The 17740-nt window shown below is 33.0% G+C and overlaps 1 protein-coding gene across 1 annotated transcript; it reads left to right on the top strand.

Annotated features, from left to right (window-relative positions):
* The first annotated feature begins 12070 nt into the window (after window positions 1-12070).
* Window positions 12071-14257, top strand: LOC134687705 (uncharacterized). Its single transcript, XM_063548162.1, has 2 exons — window positions 12071-12275; window positions 12821-14257. The coding sequence occupies exon 2, from the start codon at window positions 12872-12874 to the stop codon at window positions 14255-14257; it is 1386 nt and encodes a 461-aa protein (XP_063404232.1). The 5' UTR covers window positions 12071-12275; window positions 12821-12871.
* Window positions 14258-17740: the final 3483 nt, after the last annotated feature.

Here is a 17740-nt window from a genome sequence, read left to right on the forward strand (position 1 = left end):
AAAACCAATGCTTTATGAAATCTATTTTGAAAATTAGAGTTGTCTTTCTCTGTCCAGAATAGTAGTTTAATCAACTTAAATTAATGCTTTATACAATATACAATGCAAAATTCACTTTACTACCAACTGATAAATTAAAGCAGTCTTTAATAACCATTCAGTGATTACAAGCACTTTGATTATCATTCTAGGGTTATGCCCTTTTACAAATGGAAACATTGAAGAATTATTTAGTCTTAACTTAAGTTTGTTTTAACTAAATCTAGTGAACCATACCAATAGTAAGCAAATACATATGAAAAAGATGTGGTATGCTTTCCAATGAGACAGTTCTCCACAAGAGACCAAATGACACAGAAGTTAACAACTATAGGACATAAACAATAAGCAAAGCCAATACCGCATAATCAGCTATAAAAGGCACCGAAATGACAATATAAAACAATTCAAACGAGAAAACTAATGGCCTTATTTATGTTAAAAAAAAAATAAACAAAAAACTTATATGTAACACATAAATAAACGACAATCACCGAGTTACAGACTCCTTATATCATGTTCTCAAATCTAGATATCATCTCCCATATAGAAAAAAAACATGGGAGAAAAATAATCTATTATGTGTTGCTCTCCTAGATACAAAATGTATCCAAAATCAAAGATGTAGAACATATTCTATCATAATCATTCGGTAACTAGTGTTATTACTGTCTCCTCTATGCCTGTCTTGAACATAAAAAAAAATATTAAATAAATAACAGTTCTTAGACTAATGCTCAGGTTGGTTGTCACCGTGCAACACAGTTAATAATATAAAAAAGATGGTGTGGTATGATTGCAAATGAGACAACTATCCAAAAAAGACCAAAATGACACAAACATTAACAATTATAGGTCACCGTACGGCCTTCAACAATGAGCAAAGCCCATACCGCATATATAGTCAACTATAAAAGGCCCCGATAAGACAATGTAAAACAATTCAAGCGAGAAAACTAATGGCCTCATTTATGTAAAAAAATGAACGAAAAACAAATATGTAACACATAAACAAACGACAACCACTGAATTACAGGCTCCTGACTTGGGACAGGCACATACAAAAATAATGTGGCAGGGTTAAACATGTTAGTGGGATCCCAATCCTCCCCCTAACCTGGGGCAGTGGTATAACAGTACAACATAAGAACAAACTATAAAAATCAGTTAAAAAAGGCTTAACTCATCAGATAGACAAAAAAATAACACCATAAAGGAAAAACATAGTAGAACTCCTTTTGTCATAAGACACTGTCAAACATCCAAACATACTATCCACACTCATCTGTGTCCACACTTGTATATTAATAAATAAAAGTGTTAGACATCGACTCTAGTGTGAGGGAAGGAGCACATGTATTTCCTTGTTCGAAATTAATAGAAAGAAAAAATACCCAGTTTTTTTGTGTTTTATTTTAAGTTACATCATTGTTTTATTTTTTCCTCATTTTAAATGGAAACAAACTATGTCGCTTCCCTTCTGTTGTAGATAAAATCTCTTTCAAGAAATTTAGAATCAAACATTTACAAAACAACTGCCCCCCCCCCCCCCCCCCCCCCCAAACTCACATAAAAATATCAATGGTCGGTACGTCAGCCCTGTTTAATTGAGTCTAGAGGTGTATACTAGTATATGAGCGGCTTCCACGAAACCTTTTATAGTGCAGGTTACTGCATGTCTAGTGGCGGTACTTTCGTCGTAGCATGTTCGCCTTCAGTGAGGGAGGTCGTGGGTTCGAACCCCGGCCAGGTCAAAACCAAAGACTTGAAAATTCATATTAACATGCTGCTTCTCCGCTAAGCACGCGGGAATAAGGATTAAGAGCAAAAGCTGGTCGGCTCGGAATCAGAAAAATGTGTCCGGGTAAGGTGACATAAATTTAGTGTCTTCCTTCGGAATGCTACTTTTTGAACTAGCATGTTAAAAAATCCGGCTCAGAGTGTCGGTCTGGTACAAAACAGGGTTAATATTCATATACTATTAACATATTCTTGTACGAATATGCATATATCAATTTGCCACTGGACCTCAAGAATCCACCCATAATCATCTTTAGTTGAAACTGTGAAATACATTTGTATATGCACAAAAACATGATAAAAAGCTGCACGTAAATGTAATGCACCGAGTTCAGGTTCATTCCATATCTCCTTTAATCCATTTCGGTTGAAAGTGATTGGCGCTCGGTGGTCGAGTGGTTACATTGTTATTTCGGGGCCTTTTATAGCTGAATATGCGGTATGGGCTTTGATAATTGTTGAAGGCCGTACGGTTACCTATAGTTGTTAACTTCTGTGTAAATTTGACCTCTTGTGGAGAGTTGTCTCTTTAGCATGTCTTTTTGTGTCAGGATGTATAAGTACCCGGCCACGTCCACTTGTATTTTTGTCCATCTGATGAGTTAAGCCTTTTTCAACTGATTTTTATAGTTCGTTCTTATGTTGTATGTTATACCACTGTCCCAGGTTAGGGGAGGGTTGGGATCCCGTTTACATGTTTAACCCCGCCACATTATTTATGTATGTGCCTGTCCCAAGTCAAGAGCCTGTAATTCAGTGGTTGTCGTTTGTTTATTTGTTACATATTTGTTTTTCGTTCATTTGTTTTTTACATAAATAAGGCCGTTAGTTTTCTCGTTTGAATTGTTTTACATTGTCTTATCGAGGCCTTTTATAGCTGACTATGCGGTATGGTCTCTGCTCACTGTTGAAGGCCGTACGGTGACCTATAGTTGTTAATGTCTGTGTCATTTTGGTCTTTTGTGGATAGTTGTCTCATTGGCAATCATACCACATCTTTTTTTTAAGTAGTCGAACTGCTGTATCACTAGCATGTCAACACTTAGGTGTGCGATTTCAAATTCCGCACGTGGCAGATAAGCTCTAATCTTATTTGACCAGAATTGTCTGTTTTCCAAACGAAGGTCAGGGGGTCTCTCCGGGCACTTCGGCTTTCTCCACCAATTTAAACTCACTGCCACGAAATAGAATAAAAGTGTTGAAAGTGGCGCTAAATAACAGTCAATCAATCATCCATACCGGTATACGAATGGCCTCTAAATCTATATATTTAATCTCACAAAGTCAATGTATAACATCAGTATACAGAGATAAAAATAATAACTAGTTAGAGTATATACAAAACAAGAGAGAGAGGTTTCAAAATTACTAAGCGAGCTGGAGGACAAAGGCACGTGTTTATATTTTTTTGTATAAACGAACAAGCTGAAGTTGACATTTTACAGAAATCTTATACATCCTTCCTGTTTTCAAGTTTTCGTACATGGCTTAAGGCCTTATCGGATAAATGTTTTTTGTCATATTAAAATTTCCCGTTTTTGTAACAACAATTCCCGAATAGTTTTATCATTTCAATGTGAGTATCATTGTAAGAAAATCGGAGATTTTTTTGCTCCGTCCCCAAAAAACCCACTAAGACTTTAATTTTGTCAACTTTCCTTTCAAGTTCCAAGCCTTATAATAATCATGGAAAGCATTGAGTTGAGTCTGCAGGCCCTGTGCTGTTTAAGCCAACAACACCGTGTCATCTGCAAACAATATAACAAATCACTTAAGATATATTTGTTATTCTCTTTCTAGATCTTCTGGTATAGTTCTGTTAAGTCCTGTAATATTTTTAGTCACTAAGAAATTATTTTAGTCAATCAAAAGTAAATAAAATAGGAAAGGTGATCAGTTTTCTTGTCGAACACCATTGTAACAAGCAAGCAAAGTATTCCGAATTATAATTATACCCCCGTGTATCATCGGTACAGCGGATATAGCTTTATAGGTACTTCGAAGCGTGAAAAACTATATACCGTACATTCATTTAACTATGCACCGTACAGAAGGATTTATGTGGTCAGCTCTACACAACGCTTCTTATCGGAATAAAATTTTGCAAAATAACATATGTACTTGGAAAAAGTGTGGCAAAGTGTGATTTTCAGTGTTTTTTCCCCCTGTTAACTCAATAACTGTATCGTCTATGTAAAATCTGTTGCCATTACTGAACAGAATCAACATAAGTACCACAATGGGTAAATTCGATCTAATCGGACGAAAAATTAAATCTAAAACACTTCATCAGGAATCAACCCCTTGTATCTCAGAAATCGTTGACGCTACTCCAAATCTGTTGACATACTAGTACTCATGTTTCAGAATGAATTTTATTAGCAATTAAAAAAATCTCCATTAAAATAAGTTAAAAATAAAAAATCTGTATATGCAAATATGTGCTCATTGTTGAAGACCTCACGGTGACCTATAATTATTAATTTCTGTGTCATTTTGTCTGGTGTGGAGAGTTATCTCATTAGCAAAGATACCACTTTTTCTTTTTTACAATTACCCACATAGACATTTCTCATTTCGCGGGCACTACGTCGACTAAGCTTGCAGTCATCGAAATTGTGTATTTTCTCACATAATTGGCGTTTTCTGTGGAAAAAAGATTGGTTCAAAGACAAATTAAAAGTAAAAAACACTACATGTAAACGTCATATCACAAATATTTCCGACTTTGTATAGTTTTAGAGGAGTTGCGGCTCAATGAACATTTTATAAAACAAACCATCTCTCGCCATATTATGCCTCAGTAGATAATTATATTTATATAGCTATTGTCATGAAATATTTTTGAAAATGACTGTGATTTCAATGGTGCATTTGGCAATGAATAGAAATTAGAAGATGTGGTATGAGAGTCAATGAGACAACTCTCCATCCAAGTCATAATTTGTAAGAGGAAACAATTATAATAGGTCATAGTACGACCTTCAAAACGGAGCATATGCTTAAACCGAATAGCAAGCTATAAAGAGCTCTTAAATTTGTTTTATCATTTTCTCTACAGCCGGGAATTTCTTCAACTAGCTCCTGTATTAACTGATCTTAATCTTCAACCGAAATGTTTGAAATGTTTGAAACGTTGATTTTGTTAAATTGCTTTGTCTCATTTTGCCTTTAAATTGCCCTTTCGCTAGCGATAGACACATATTTGAGCCGGGTTAATAGTTCACAGAAGCAGATCGGAATCAGTTATGACGTAAAGAGTAATCATTTTATTCGTAATCATGTTCATTGACCATAACGACGATGAAAGCACACCATATAATGACGTTTCGACATCATATAATGAAGTAAACCTATAAACCACATCATATTAGATTACAAGCACATAATATAATGACACAACCACATCATATAAAGATGTTTGCACGTAATATAAGGGAAACTGCACATCACATAATGATATGTACACATCATATAAGGATCTTTGCACATCATATAAGTATATTTGCACATCATATAAGAATGTTTGCACATCATATAAGTATATTTGCACATCATATAAGTATATTTGCACATCATATAAGTATATATATGCACATCATATAAGTATGTTTGCACATAATATAGTGATGTTTGCACATCATATAAGAATATTTGCACATCATATAAAGGTGCGTGCACATCATATAATGACAAGTGCACATCATATAAAGGTTAAAGCACAGCATATTAAAGTAAATGCACATCATATAAAGGTAAATGCACATTATATAATGAAAATGGTCATAACAAGACAGTTTTGGCGTTCCATAAGTGAACAAGATTAAGTTTTGGTGGTCAAGTCCATATCTCAGATACTATAAGTAATAGGTCTACTTTATTCGGTGTATGGAAGGACTGTAATGTGTACATGTCCAACTGGCAGGTGTCATCTCACCGTAACCTCATTTTCATGGTTCAGTCGTTATAGTTAAGTTTATGTGTTTTGGTCTGTTTTTCTTATAAAGTATGCAATAGGTCTACTATATTTGGTGTTTTGAATGATTGTAATGTACATGTCTAGCTGGTAGCTGTCATCTGACCTTGACCTCATTTTCATGGTTAAGTGGTGAAAGTTAATTTTGTGAGTTTGGGTATTTTTTTCTTATACTATGTGCAATAGGTCTAGTATTATTTTTTGTGTTTTGGTCTTTTTCTTAAACCATAAGCAATAGGTCAACTAACGTTAGCTGCACATGCCTGCTTGACGTGTGCACTCTTTTTTGTTGTTGGACAAACCCAACTTAGAAATTAACACTTAAAAGAACACAAATAAAACCATACAAATATAACATGCTTGCAGTGTCTTGGATGCCATGTCGCATATTATAATAACATCATGCAGAACTGCACCTTATGTGATCCTTATCTTATTTCAGCTTTTCCTGCAATCCGAAATATTTTTTATCAGAATTATTTGACAATGCATGCAATCTTCTTCTTTGTTATGGAAATCTCTGCAGTTAGCTGTGTTCTCTTAAAGGATCATTGTTAAAAATGTTAATGTATTAAAAAAGAAGATATTTCAAATGATGAAAGGAATTTCCCGAATGGAAAGTTTGAAATGCACAAAATTTAATTACAGGAACATACATATTATTTACAAAAAGCAGTCATAGTATTTTTGCAAATATGCAGATTTGATATCAATAGCAATGTTTATCTTAATAAAATCTATGAACGGTTGGTACTGATTGAAATTAGTGTCTCCTTCCCGACAGTCTAAAAACATTAAAATTTAATAACCAACAAAAGAGGCTGCTATTTTTAGTGTTTAGTACAGGTTGGCTGTCACTATGCACCACATTTCTATATAGAAACTTATTGGGGGAAACCAGAGAACTCTCTAGGTCAGAAAGCACTGTCAAACATCCAAATATACTATCCACACCGATCTGTGTCCACACTTGTAACTTATTAAAAATACAAAATCAATGTAAATAAGAATATACCTCTTGCTTTTTTATGACATGTATAATCAAATTTAGTGTACATATATCGATGCTACTTTGTTATGTTTGGTTAGGAACACGTGTCTGTGCTATTTATAGAAAGGTCTGTTTGATTGGATATATGAAGTGTGCGGGTAGAATTTCATGCACAGGTGGTTTGATAGTTGTTAAAGTCATTCTAGTAATTGCACTAAAGTGCTCTATATGCTATTTTCCAAATAAATAATTATAAAAATAATGTATTTACAGGTTGATAGTCCAAGATGAGTCGCAAATATTGATGTAGCAGTGCCCCAGAGCAGTGCTAGTTAGAGACAGACAATTATCATTATTCTCATTGATATAAAATGAATTACGTGTACTTATTACCTGAAAAAAATGCACTTGACTTTTAAAAGTGGTTACTCCCAAGTGAGAGTTTTGTATTATATTGACAATTGTATCCCGTCAAAAGGGGGCAATAGGTCTACTATTTTTGGTGTATGGAAATATTTTATAATCTATATGTCAGTCGCACAGATTTTATTTGACTTTGTGTTTTGGTCTTTTTCTTAAACCATAAGCAATAGGTCAACTAAAGCAATTTATTCTACTATTTTCAAAGGCCTTATTTGAACCATTTTTAACAAGTTTTTGTTGTACCATGTCTACTAGTTTAGAAGGGGAACAATGGCTTGAAGACGAAATAAAGCTTTGTTTGAAATGAGTTGTGTGCAGCTTCTGAACCCAGTACATGGTGGGAACTTTCATTTTACAATGTATTTGGTTCTGCCTTGAAAAGAGCTGAGTCTATGTACCCTATAATATAAAAGGTTAACTGGTTGTAAGGACCTATTCCTTAATGGAGATCCTTGTCAGATATTCCTGGCCATATATTTCCTTTTTGTCATATTAGGAATTGTTCTAATTTAATATGTTCGCACGGGAAACAAGGAACATTATCGACATACAAAAATTAAGATAAATCTTGATAAATGTTCCAAAAAAATGGAATGTATTACAAAGGATAATCATAAGATATACTGGAATTGTCCTGGACCTCATTTCTGTGATGGGTATATGTTAATGGAATCCTTCCCCGAATACGGGACCAACATATTAGCACTGGTAGACTCCAATGACCAATGATCTTCAATTTCTACCTAATTTTAGCTGTCAAAAAAATGTTAACATTCCAATTTTCAATAACAGTTAACAGCAAATACATTATCACAATAACAGATAACAAAAAACTAAAAGCCCAATAACAGCTAACAAAGAATAAGACAATAACAGCTAACAGCAAATAAATTTTCAGAATAACAGATAACAAAGAATTAAAATGGATCATAACAGTTTACAAAGAATTAAAATGGCTCATAACAGCTAAAACCCTTGCCCCCCTCATCAATTGATCATACCCGATTTCTTTCTATATCCTGACTTAAAATAGTTTTGATTTAAAATCTGTCGACTATCGATTTTCAAAGATTATATTTTGGGGAAGAAATGCGTTCAAGAAATACCGGACCATATATCATCCATTAATTTTATCATTTCGACATCATTCCGCACTTAGCACTTGAGCATAAAATTCAAATTGTTAATGTCAATGATACAGTCAGATATACAGTCAAAATAGCACAACTGTTGACGCTTGTGGTAGTATATATATAGGATATTGGCATCGTTTAGAAAATATTGGCTCATCATTTCCCTTGTTAAAAGCTGCATATAATTGTTCTACAAAGCTATTTGAAACAAAAAAAACTCTTGGTATGGATTAATTAATATTTGAAGGGGAAAAAAGTCAGGCATAGAAAAACATATTCTTGAAAAATATTCAACATTTAAGCTACACTGTGGTCAGATAGTTAAGGGATACTATACTGCATTGTGGAAAAAACAGCTAGATATACATAAAGATGGTAAACTACGAACTTATGTAACATTCAAGTGCAACTTCGGTTTTGAAAATTATTTGTCAATAATTCGACATTTTGAGCAAAGGAAATGTATTACTATATTAAGAATATCTGCTCACAAATTGCAAATTGAATCTGGTTGATACCAGGGTACTCTTCGACAAAACCGAATTTGTCTCAGGTGCACCTCAGGTGAGGTTGAGGATGAAGTTCATTTTTTATTTAAATGTGATACTCATTTATTAAAAAGAGAGGAATTGATGCAAAATATATTAAAATCATGTCCAAAATTTCAAAATTTAAATATTGATAACAAATTAATTTGGATAATGAATAATGAGGATCCCAATGTACTATTTGCATTTTACAAATATATAGAAGATACTAAGAATTAAAGTACAACTTAATCTGCAATAACTAATTCATTATAACTCTTTAATATGAATTTGGATACCCTGTTAAGCCTGCACAGATCATAAGAAGAATTTCAAATTCTTTGGCACCGTCCCTTGATGATCTTTGCTGGCTGGACACAGAATCTATAATCTTAAAAATATGTTTTTAAAATATATTTTCAATAATTAAGGAGCTTGACTCATCTGCATATAGTACAAGTAGGGACTCCCCTTTAAGCACCGACTCTTGGTGCTTTCTGCAGATAAGTCATATCAAATATCCTTTATTAAATATACTTTTTTATTTGCAGTATACCTCATAATCAAATGTGGGAGTGCTTAATTTTTTTTTTTTTTACTGGGTTCTTTTTGTATTGTATTTTTTTTTTAATTGACATTTCTCCGCACAAACTACTAATGCCTCATGTTTGTCTTTTTAAAGTGAAGATACACTTACCGGGTGCACTTGAGTCAATTTCAACATAGTATTCATTGAAATGTTTTTATCAAAGTTGTACAAAATCGAACATGTAAACTGTTGTTTGTTTATAGTTAACACGTGTTTGGTTAGTTATAGTAAGGTCGGTTCGATTGGGATATTGAGTTCATGCACGAGTGAACTCAGATGGTTTAAAGTCATTCGAGCCATTGCAATCAAAGTGTACAGTAGCATTTTGCAAAATAAATAATATTATTAATCAGATTATTTATTTTCAGAATTGTGGACCACACGTATGGGGAAACCAGTACAAGCTGCTTAATAGCTATATATTATATGAACTTTCAACAATATTATACTCATATTAAATTTATAATAAAATGTGCGCTTGTCTCTGCAAGTGGCGTCTCCCATGTAAGAGTTTGTGGTTATTTGATAAATATTTTATATTCGTTTGAGTTTACGAATTAGAATTTAATAATAAAACATTGCTACTATTTTGTTGAGTTCATTTTCTGTGGTATATTATTTTATTTTATTATTTTTATAACACTTGTTATATATCTTTTATTGTGTGTGTATTGCATATGTTATTGTTTATTATAATATTGTCTGTATCATATGCCCTCCTGGGGCCCTAATTTGGAAAATAAAAATATTCTATTCTATTCTATTCTATTCTATAAGTACGTCTGAGTCAGTGACAACCCTACAACAGATGCATCCATCGGATCGCCATCAATGATGGTGATTCATGGCTGTGTACATAATGTATATACAACTCGTCTAAACATTAACCCAACAATGTTAGATCTTTAAATTTGCTTTCGCATATTTTTGGTTCTTCCCTCGCCGGGATTCGAACCCATGCTACTGTGATATCGTGACACCAAATCGCCTGCACTGCAGCCGTCCCGCTAGACCATATATATATATATCAGACGTACTTATATATATATATGTCGTGTACAAGTTGTGATTTTGTACAGGTTATAACGTGTACAAAAATATTGTACATGTTATAACTTGTATAATGCAAAAATACAAGTTAAAACATGTACAAAAGTACCTTGTACATGTTATAACCTGTACAAAATATTGCTTAAAAATGGTTTTAACTTGTACAAAATCGAAAAATAAGGATATGTTTCTATTATCGTAACAGACGTTATTAACCTCAATAATATTTTCATAATTTTTTTATTATTCCTTCATGTTAGTGTGTTTTGTCCTTTTTTGATATAGTTAATGACCAGGGGTTGGTATTACGAAGCATTCCTAAGACCTGTCATAAGATATATCTTAGGACATATCTTATGATATATCTTAGAACATGTCTCTTGATCCTGTTATGTCTATCTATGGTATATGATCTTTATTTGATGAATTATAATTGTGAGTGTCCACTTTAAAGGCAATAGTAAAATACTTTCATTCTAGTTGACACTAAAAGACATAAGAAGATAGTTAGGATAGATGTCTACAAATAAAATTGGGAATGCAAATGGGGTATGTGTCTAAAAGATAACAACCAGCCCATGGCGCGGACAACTTCCAAATGCCACAAAAACATGTTTTCAAAGTAGAGGATATATATTTAAAACATCAAAATGACATTCGCCTCATGCAATGATCTTATAGTTTATAAAAAAAATAAGTTATAAATTTACATAAGTGACATGCTGAAAGCCAAAAATGTTGAAGAGTAGATCCAAAGACATTGATAATGAAGCCTGGTCCAATGAAAACTATTTCTCTCTTGTTTTTACAGAGTAAGCATATAAGACATTGTTTTGTAGCTATACAACGAGAGGGAGGAATATTACCCAAAATTATTGTTCTTAAATTTTTTGGAAGAATTTAGTTACTAGAACTAGTATTTAATGTAATTGTCATTTAGGAAATGCAAGCTTATAGTAAATAGTGTCACACTTATTTAAGCCATGATGGACTGCATAAAACATACAATTACATGAAACACATTTTGCCAATATAAGTCATGAAACAAATATTCCTGAAACTTTGTGATCATTGTCCTCTACGGAAAAAGACACATTCTGGCCTTTTTGTTGTTGTTCTTTATGCATTGGTGAATTTAAATGTATATTTTACTTCAATTAGATTTATCTTAAATTTTGTACAAGTTAAAACCATTTTTAAGCAATATTTTGTACAGGTTATAACATGTATGAGGTAATTTTGTACATGTTATAACTTGTATTTTTGCATTATACAAGTTATAACATGTACAACATTTTTGTACATGTTATAACCTGTACAAAATCGCAACTTGTACACGACATATATATATATATATATATTTTTTAAATAACAACTTAAACATCATTAAAGAAAATTTGTCCATAGTTGATACGTATAATACAATTTACAAAACAACAGATAGCAGAGAACAATACATAATGATGTAATAAATGTACAATTAATCCTCAATGCATGACCTAATTTTACATGCATCCGATACTGAGATCTGATATATGTGTTGTGGACCGAATACATTTATAAAGTGTATATATGTGTTGTGATCCGAATAAAGTGTAACTAATAATGTATTTAAGTATAATGGTTTTTTTTTTAACATTTGAAGAGTTCAACGATCTGCAGATCATGTTTACATCACAAACGAAAGTACATAAACAAAACCGGAAACAATAAAGATGGTGATGGAGATCATCTGCCATTCATAACAGTAAGTTATCATTTAATTTAAAAAAAATTAAAACAGAATAAATGTTAGAATACTATAACATGTTTAACGACAAATGAAATAGAAGACTAAATTTTTCTGCATTCCGAATGAGTAGTGCAATGAGCGCACTATTTATTTTAAATGAGATTTGAAACGGTAATTGAATCAAAAGATAACAATACAAAGGGGTCGGTAAGGACTTGTCTTCAGGACACACTATACACTTGTATAAAAAGTAACACACAACACCCATAGGTGTGTTTAGAATACGAATATCTGTACAATAATTACCATTCACAAAGCGGGGTTGACATTTTTTTGCACACTTAAAAGTTAAAAACTCACTACTGACTTTCAATACCAAATTGAATTGTTATTCTAATACTATTTTCACTCGATACTTCAATGATTGACCATTGATGACAATTTCCGAACATACTGCAACTTAAAGAAATGACAGATGAAAACGAACAAAGTCACGGCGGAGTTCTCATAGCAATATAACTAAAAAAAATGTAAGCTCTGTCATTGGTTTATATTTTCAGTACCTTCAGAAGTTTCACCGATTTAAGTTTGCTATCAGAGAGGTCAAGAGCATGGATAATTTAACCGAGGAGTTCACAACTAACCTTGACGTCAGAAGCACCGAAAGTCTCGATAAACGATTACTTTTTCTAATGGACAAAGCAGCAAAGAAAGTCAAAGAAGTAGCGCCTATCATAGATTATGTTCATCAGAAAGTTGCAGATTACAGAAAGCAAAGACCTTACGATACAGTTACAGTTGTCGGTAGTGTAGGTAACGAACTTTACGTACCTGAGGTCATGCCGGACGGTTCTTATTTGATAGAGGTAGATGTGTTGTATAACAGGGAAATGCCAAATGCTATCATTCCCATGTATATGCCTCCTGATGATGTTCTGTATACCAGGGAAAAACCTAGTGTTGTCATGCCTACTGAAAAGCCGCCTGTTATAACCGTAAAGATTGATTTCATGAATGACGAAAACAAAATAGTGACATTGCCAATTGGGGCATGCTTAGTAGAGGTTACCGGTAATATTGATGGAGTGGAAAAAGGTCAGAGGTGGAAATTTTTCAAAGAACTTTGGAATGGTAAAACTTACTTGAAATCTTTAGGATATACATGCTTAATTCCACGACAGGAAGACCCGAGTATTTTAGGCGAGATTGAAATTGAACCATTGGAGAAGGCAAAGATTTTGCAGTTGTATAGGACATGTAGAACTGAGATGGATACTATACTGGTTGATGGAAGAGAACTTAAATTTAGAATTTTGGTTGACAAAGTTTCTGCTCTAAAAGGTCCTTGGCCTAACATGCTGTCAGATTTCCAGAGCCGCGCGAGAAAATGGCCAGAAACAAAGATAGTAGAAAGTATTGTCAAGGATGGTTGCTTGTTGACACACAAGCCATCACTGCAGGTTTATCCTTTGCAGTGGAAAATTACATTTTCACTAGCAGAACAACAACTGACAAAAACGTTTTCATTTCATCAGAAATATTTGTTTATATTGCTTAAACAAGTGAAGAAGAAGTATTTGGACATGGGTTTAATGGAAAATGGAGTACCGATTGTGGGTTTAACATCATACCACTTGAAGACAATTTATCTATGGATGTGTGAAGCCACGGATCCTCAACAGTTTATTCAGCATCCAGGTATATGCTATTTAGTTTTTCTGAAGAATTTGAAGAATTGCATTGAATTTTACGACTGTCCGCACTTTTTCATTTCAACATTAAATGTCATGGAGGGACTTCAACGATATAAAAGACCGCCTACGGAGGTAGAAATTGAAGGATGGACGCATAAGCGGAAAATGCTCCAAGATATTACACTCCGACAAATTAGTATTCTAATGCAGAAGCCTGAAAATTTCTTGACCGATGATATCCTTGATGAAATAGATGAAACTCATCTACATCTGTTACAAAGGACAATCGGAGATGAACAATGAAAGGTGCTAAATATGAAAAAAATTATTTATTTCAAATCGTGAATTTATTTATTTTAAATGATTTTTTTTATTTTCAAATATCACAATTAATCGTTCTTTTTTCTTTCTTTTTCTTTTTACAAATTGTGATGGCAGTAAAAGCGAGAAAAACGAATAATAAATGTGCTCGTTCACACTATACGGACTTCATTGGTACGGATGCTATTCATACTGATCCAACAGAGTTCTAGACCAATGAAATAGTGGCTGCAAACGTTTTACAGTGATCACGAATTCGACAATTGACTAGTTGCATGTTTTCGCTGTCTGTTCTAAATACATGAATATTTTTCTTACTTGTCAATTTGTCGATCGAGTCCTATTTTTTTACTGACTGGATTGTCATTTAGGGTTTTGCAAACGTCTTTTTTGTTTGTTAAAGTATGACACTCAATGCTGTAGACGCGCACAGTCTCGTTCCTTTGAGGATCTTGTGATTCCAAGTTTTTTACGTTGATTTGTACCTTCACAGTATGTGTTAAAGCTTTTGTTATTTTTCATTTGTCATTGCATAATCTCATACTTTTCCCACACTGTTTAAAACGTATTTAACATGTTTATATTAAATCGTTGGAGGGGTTTTGATTCTTTTTTTTTTAATCAAGGAAACCGTAGTCTTTTGACATAGCTAAAATGCTATGCATAAATAAATAAAGATAGTCAAAGACACATTGTTTCGTTTAACCAGTATACGTTTTTTTTTTACCGAAATCATGTTAAAGTCATAAGAAACAAGTGACCGGTGAAAAACTATGTTCTTCCAATTCTTGAACCAATGCATACACACATCATAAACTTAGTCTTCTGTGCACGAATTTGTCATTTTTTTCGTGTAAATTTCGTATAATCGTCATTTTTTTTTCAATCGGTCAGTGTTGTTGTGAAAATATGGCAGGTAAATAAAGTTCGTGTTCTGAAGCCGAAGTTTAACGATGGTCACCTGTTTGTCAACAATCGACAAAAAATAAACAAAATAGCATAGAAAGAGAGCACGTGTTTAACATGTGAATTCAGATAATAGTTTATTTTAAGGACATCCATGCGTATTGTGATCACCGGATTTTTACGAGATGGGTCACACTGAGGTCACTTTGCATACGGAAAATATGTCGGGGAATTGGTTGCTGGAAGCAAGCAATTAAAATAAAGTAAACTTCTTATAAATATGAATAAATTAAAGAATTTTCTTCAGAAAAAAGTATATGTACATAAGTTTTATAATGAAAACTATCCATTGAGTTATAAAAAACATATGCATTATTTTTTTTTTATTTGAGGTTTCTTATGACTTTAAGAGAATTACAGTTGTTCATCATCATAACACTCCTCGGGCATTTTTCGAATCAGGTCCGTGCTTTGTTTATGAGGAAGAGACTAAGTCACTTGTGTCGATCTTCAAATCTCGTAAATCCAGCAAAAATATACAAATTAAGCTACAAAAAATAACGAGAATCACATGAACTCAAAATAAAATGATATAGGTTGCGTTGACAAGCATTGTCCGACATGCAAATATAAAGTTAACGCAATACTGTTACACTAGCTTAATAAGGGTTAAGAACGGGAGCAGTAAATATATAGAAGGGATAACTTCAACTTCACTATTTGAAACTTTTGGTTCAATAGCTTCTTTATGAGCAGCAACCCTCTGTCAAGGAAATCATGATAGGAAATACAAGAATATCGTATCAATTGGGAGATATATACTCCGTATGCAGTAATGGAAAGTTCGCAATTGGGAAGCTAAAGTCGTATTTTTTGCCGTAAAATTTTATTTTCAACCTACCTTCATTGTCAATTTCTAGGTGTAAGTCAACATATGAGGCAGACTTAATTGTATCATGTATCTCTAGCTCGATTGGATAGATGCGTTCAACATAGTCACCAAATTTTGAATTATTTAGTGAGAGAACATCATCTATATAGCGGAAAGTAAGGTTAGTAAGTTAATACTCAGACTAAAGATGATCTGTTATTTACAACTTGTATTTCAGTTGAGGCTCGTAATTGTGCCTATCAGGTTTTTATAGTTTATTCAGACTGAACGTGTTGGGGTTTGAAAAAAGTGTGTTGAATCCTTTATACTTCTGGGAAGAACTGTTTTAGTATAGTTTTGAGATCCTGGCTTCAAACTTGAATACAGTAAAAAGTAAAATCACAAAAATACTGAACTCAGAGGAAAATCAATTTGGAAAGTCCATAATCACAGTAAATTAGTATAGTAACTCGAGGAAAAGGTTTTAAACTTAAGATAAAGAAGACGGTCAAAATCTAGTTACGTGTGGATTTTTCTCGGAGCTCAGTATTTTTTATTTTACTTTCCACTGGATAATAGATTTATTAAGATCATGCATTTTAGAAAAAAAAAATTCTCAAATTACGTGTTTACGACGTTTGTGTTATTAATGCTTAGACATAATATCTCAAGCAAAATAAAGTCATCGATTTGTGTTTTCTCAAACGAATGATTTTAAACTAAATATATGCTTAGTCATGTTAGTGTAGTATATGTATTGTAGCCTAAGTTCAAGGATATATAAACAACAAAACGAAAGTAAAAAAATAATAAAAAAGCTGATGCGGATATTGATAGTCTGTTATCTTTTACAGTAAGTACATTTTTTGGAAAACGATAATGTCAATTATGGGCATACAGTGCAGTTTTTGTCCCACGGTTATTTTGTTAATGAAAACTGTGCATATTATATATTCTTAATGATTAAATTCACACACAGACAGTCGAAAACAATCCCTTTTCCCGATATGTCAAAGTTTAACGTCGTTTCATGTAGAGTTTTTTAGACTCGTTTCGTAGAATTATGAGTTTGAATGTCAAACTTGGTTACATCCATCTGCGTTTAAGTACACTTCATCTTTACGAAAACTTGATGATGAATATTTATATTAGTCTCAGAAAAAATATCTATATACATATACATATATAAGCCTGCTGAGTAGTAAAATTATTTATACTTTCAGTACCATCAAAAGTTGCACTGATTCAGAGTATACGAAAAAGGGCGCCAAGAAAGAGTCAACATGTCATTGACGAGCTTACCAGAGGAGTTTTCAATTGGGTTAGATATAAGAAGTACCGAAAATCTAGATAAAAGATTACTTTTCCTGATGGAAAGAGCAGCAAATAAGGTAAAAGAAATAAAGCCTGTCCTTGATTATGTTCATCAGAAAGTTGTAGAATACAGAAAACAAAGACCTTATGATACAGTAACAGTGGTTGGTAGTGTAGGTAACGAGCTGTACTTCCCTGAGGTCATGCCGGACGGTTCTTATCTAGTTGAAGTTGATGTTTTGTATAACCGAGAAATGCCAAATGCTGCCCTTCCAATTTATTCTGATCGTGACGAGGCGAGTGTTCTGTATAATAGAGAAGAACCAAATTTTGTTGTACCAACTGAACAACAGCCTTTCTAACAGTTCAGATGG

The sequence above is a fragment of the Mytilus trossulus genome, chromosome 10 (genome assembly GCF_036588685.1).
Source record: "Mytilus trossulus isolate FHL-02 chromosome 10, PNRI_Mtr1.1.1.hap1, whole genome shotgun sequence".
Lineage (NCBI taxonomy): Eukaryota > Metazoa > Mollusca > Bivalvia > Mytilida > Mytilidae > Mytilus > Mytilus trossulus.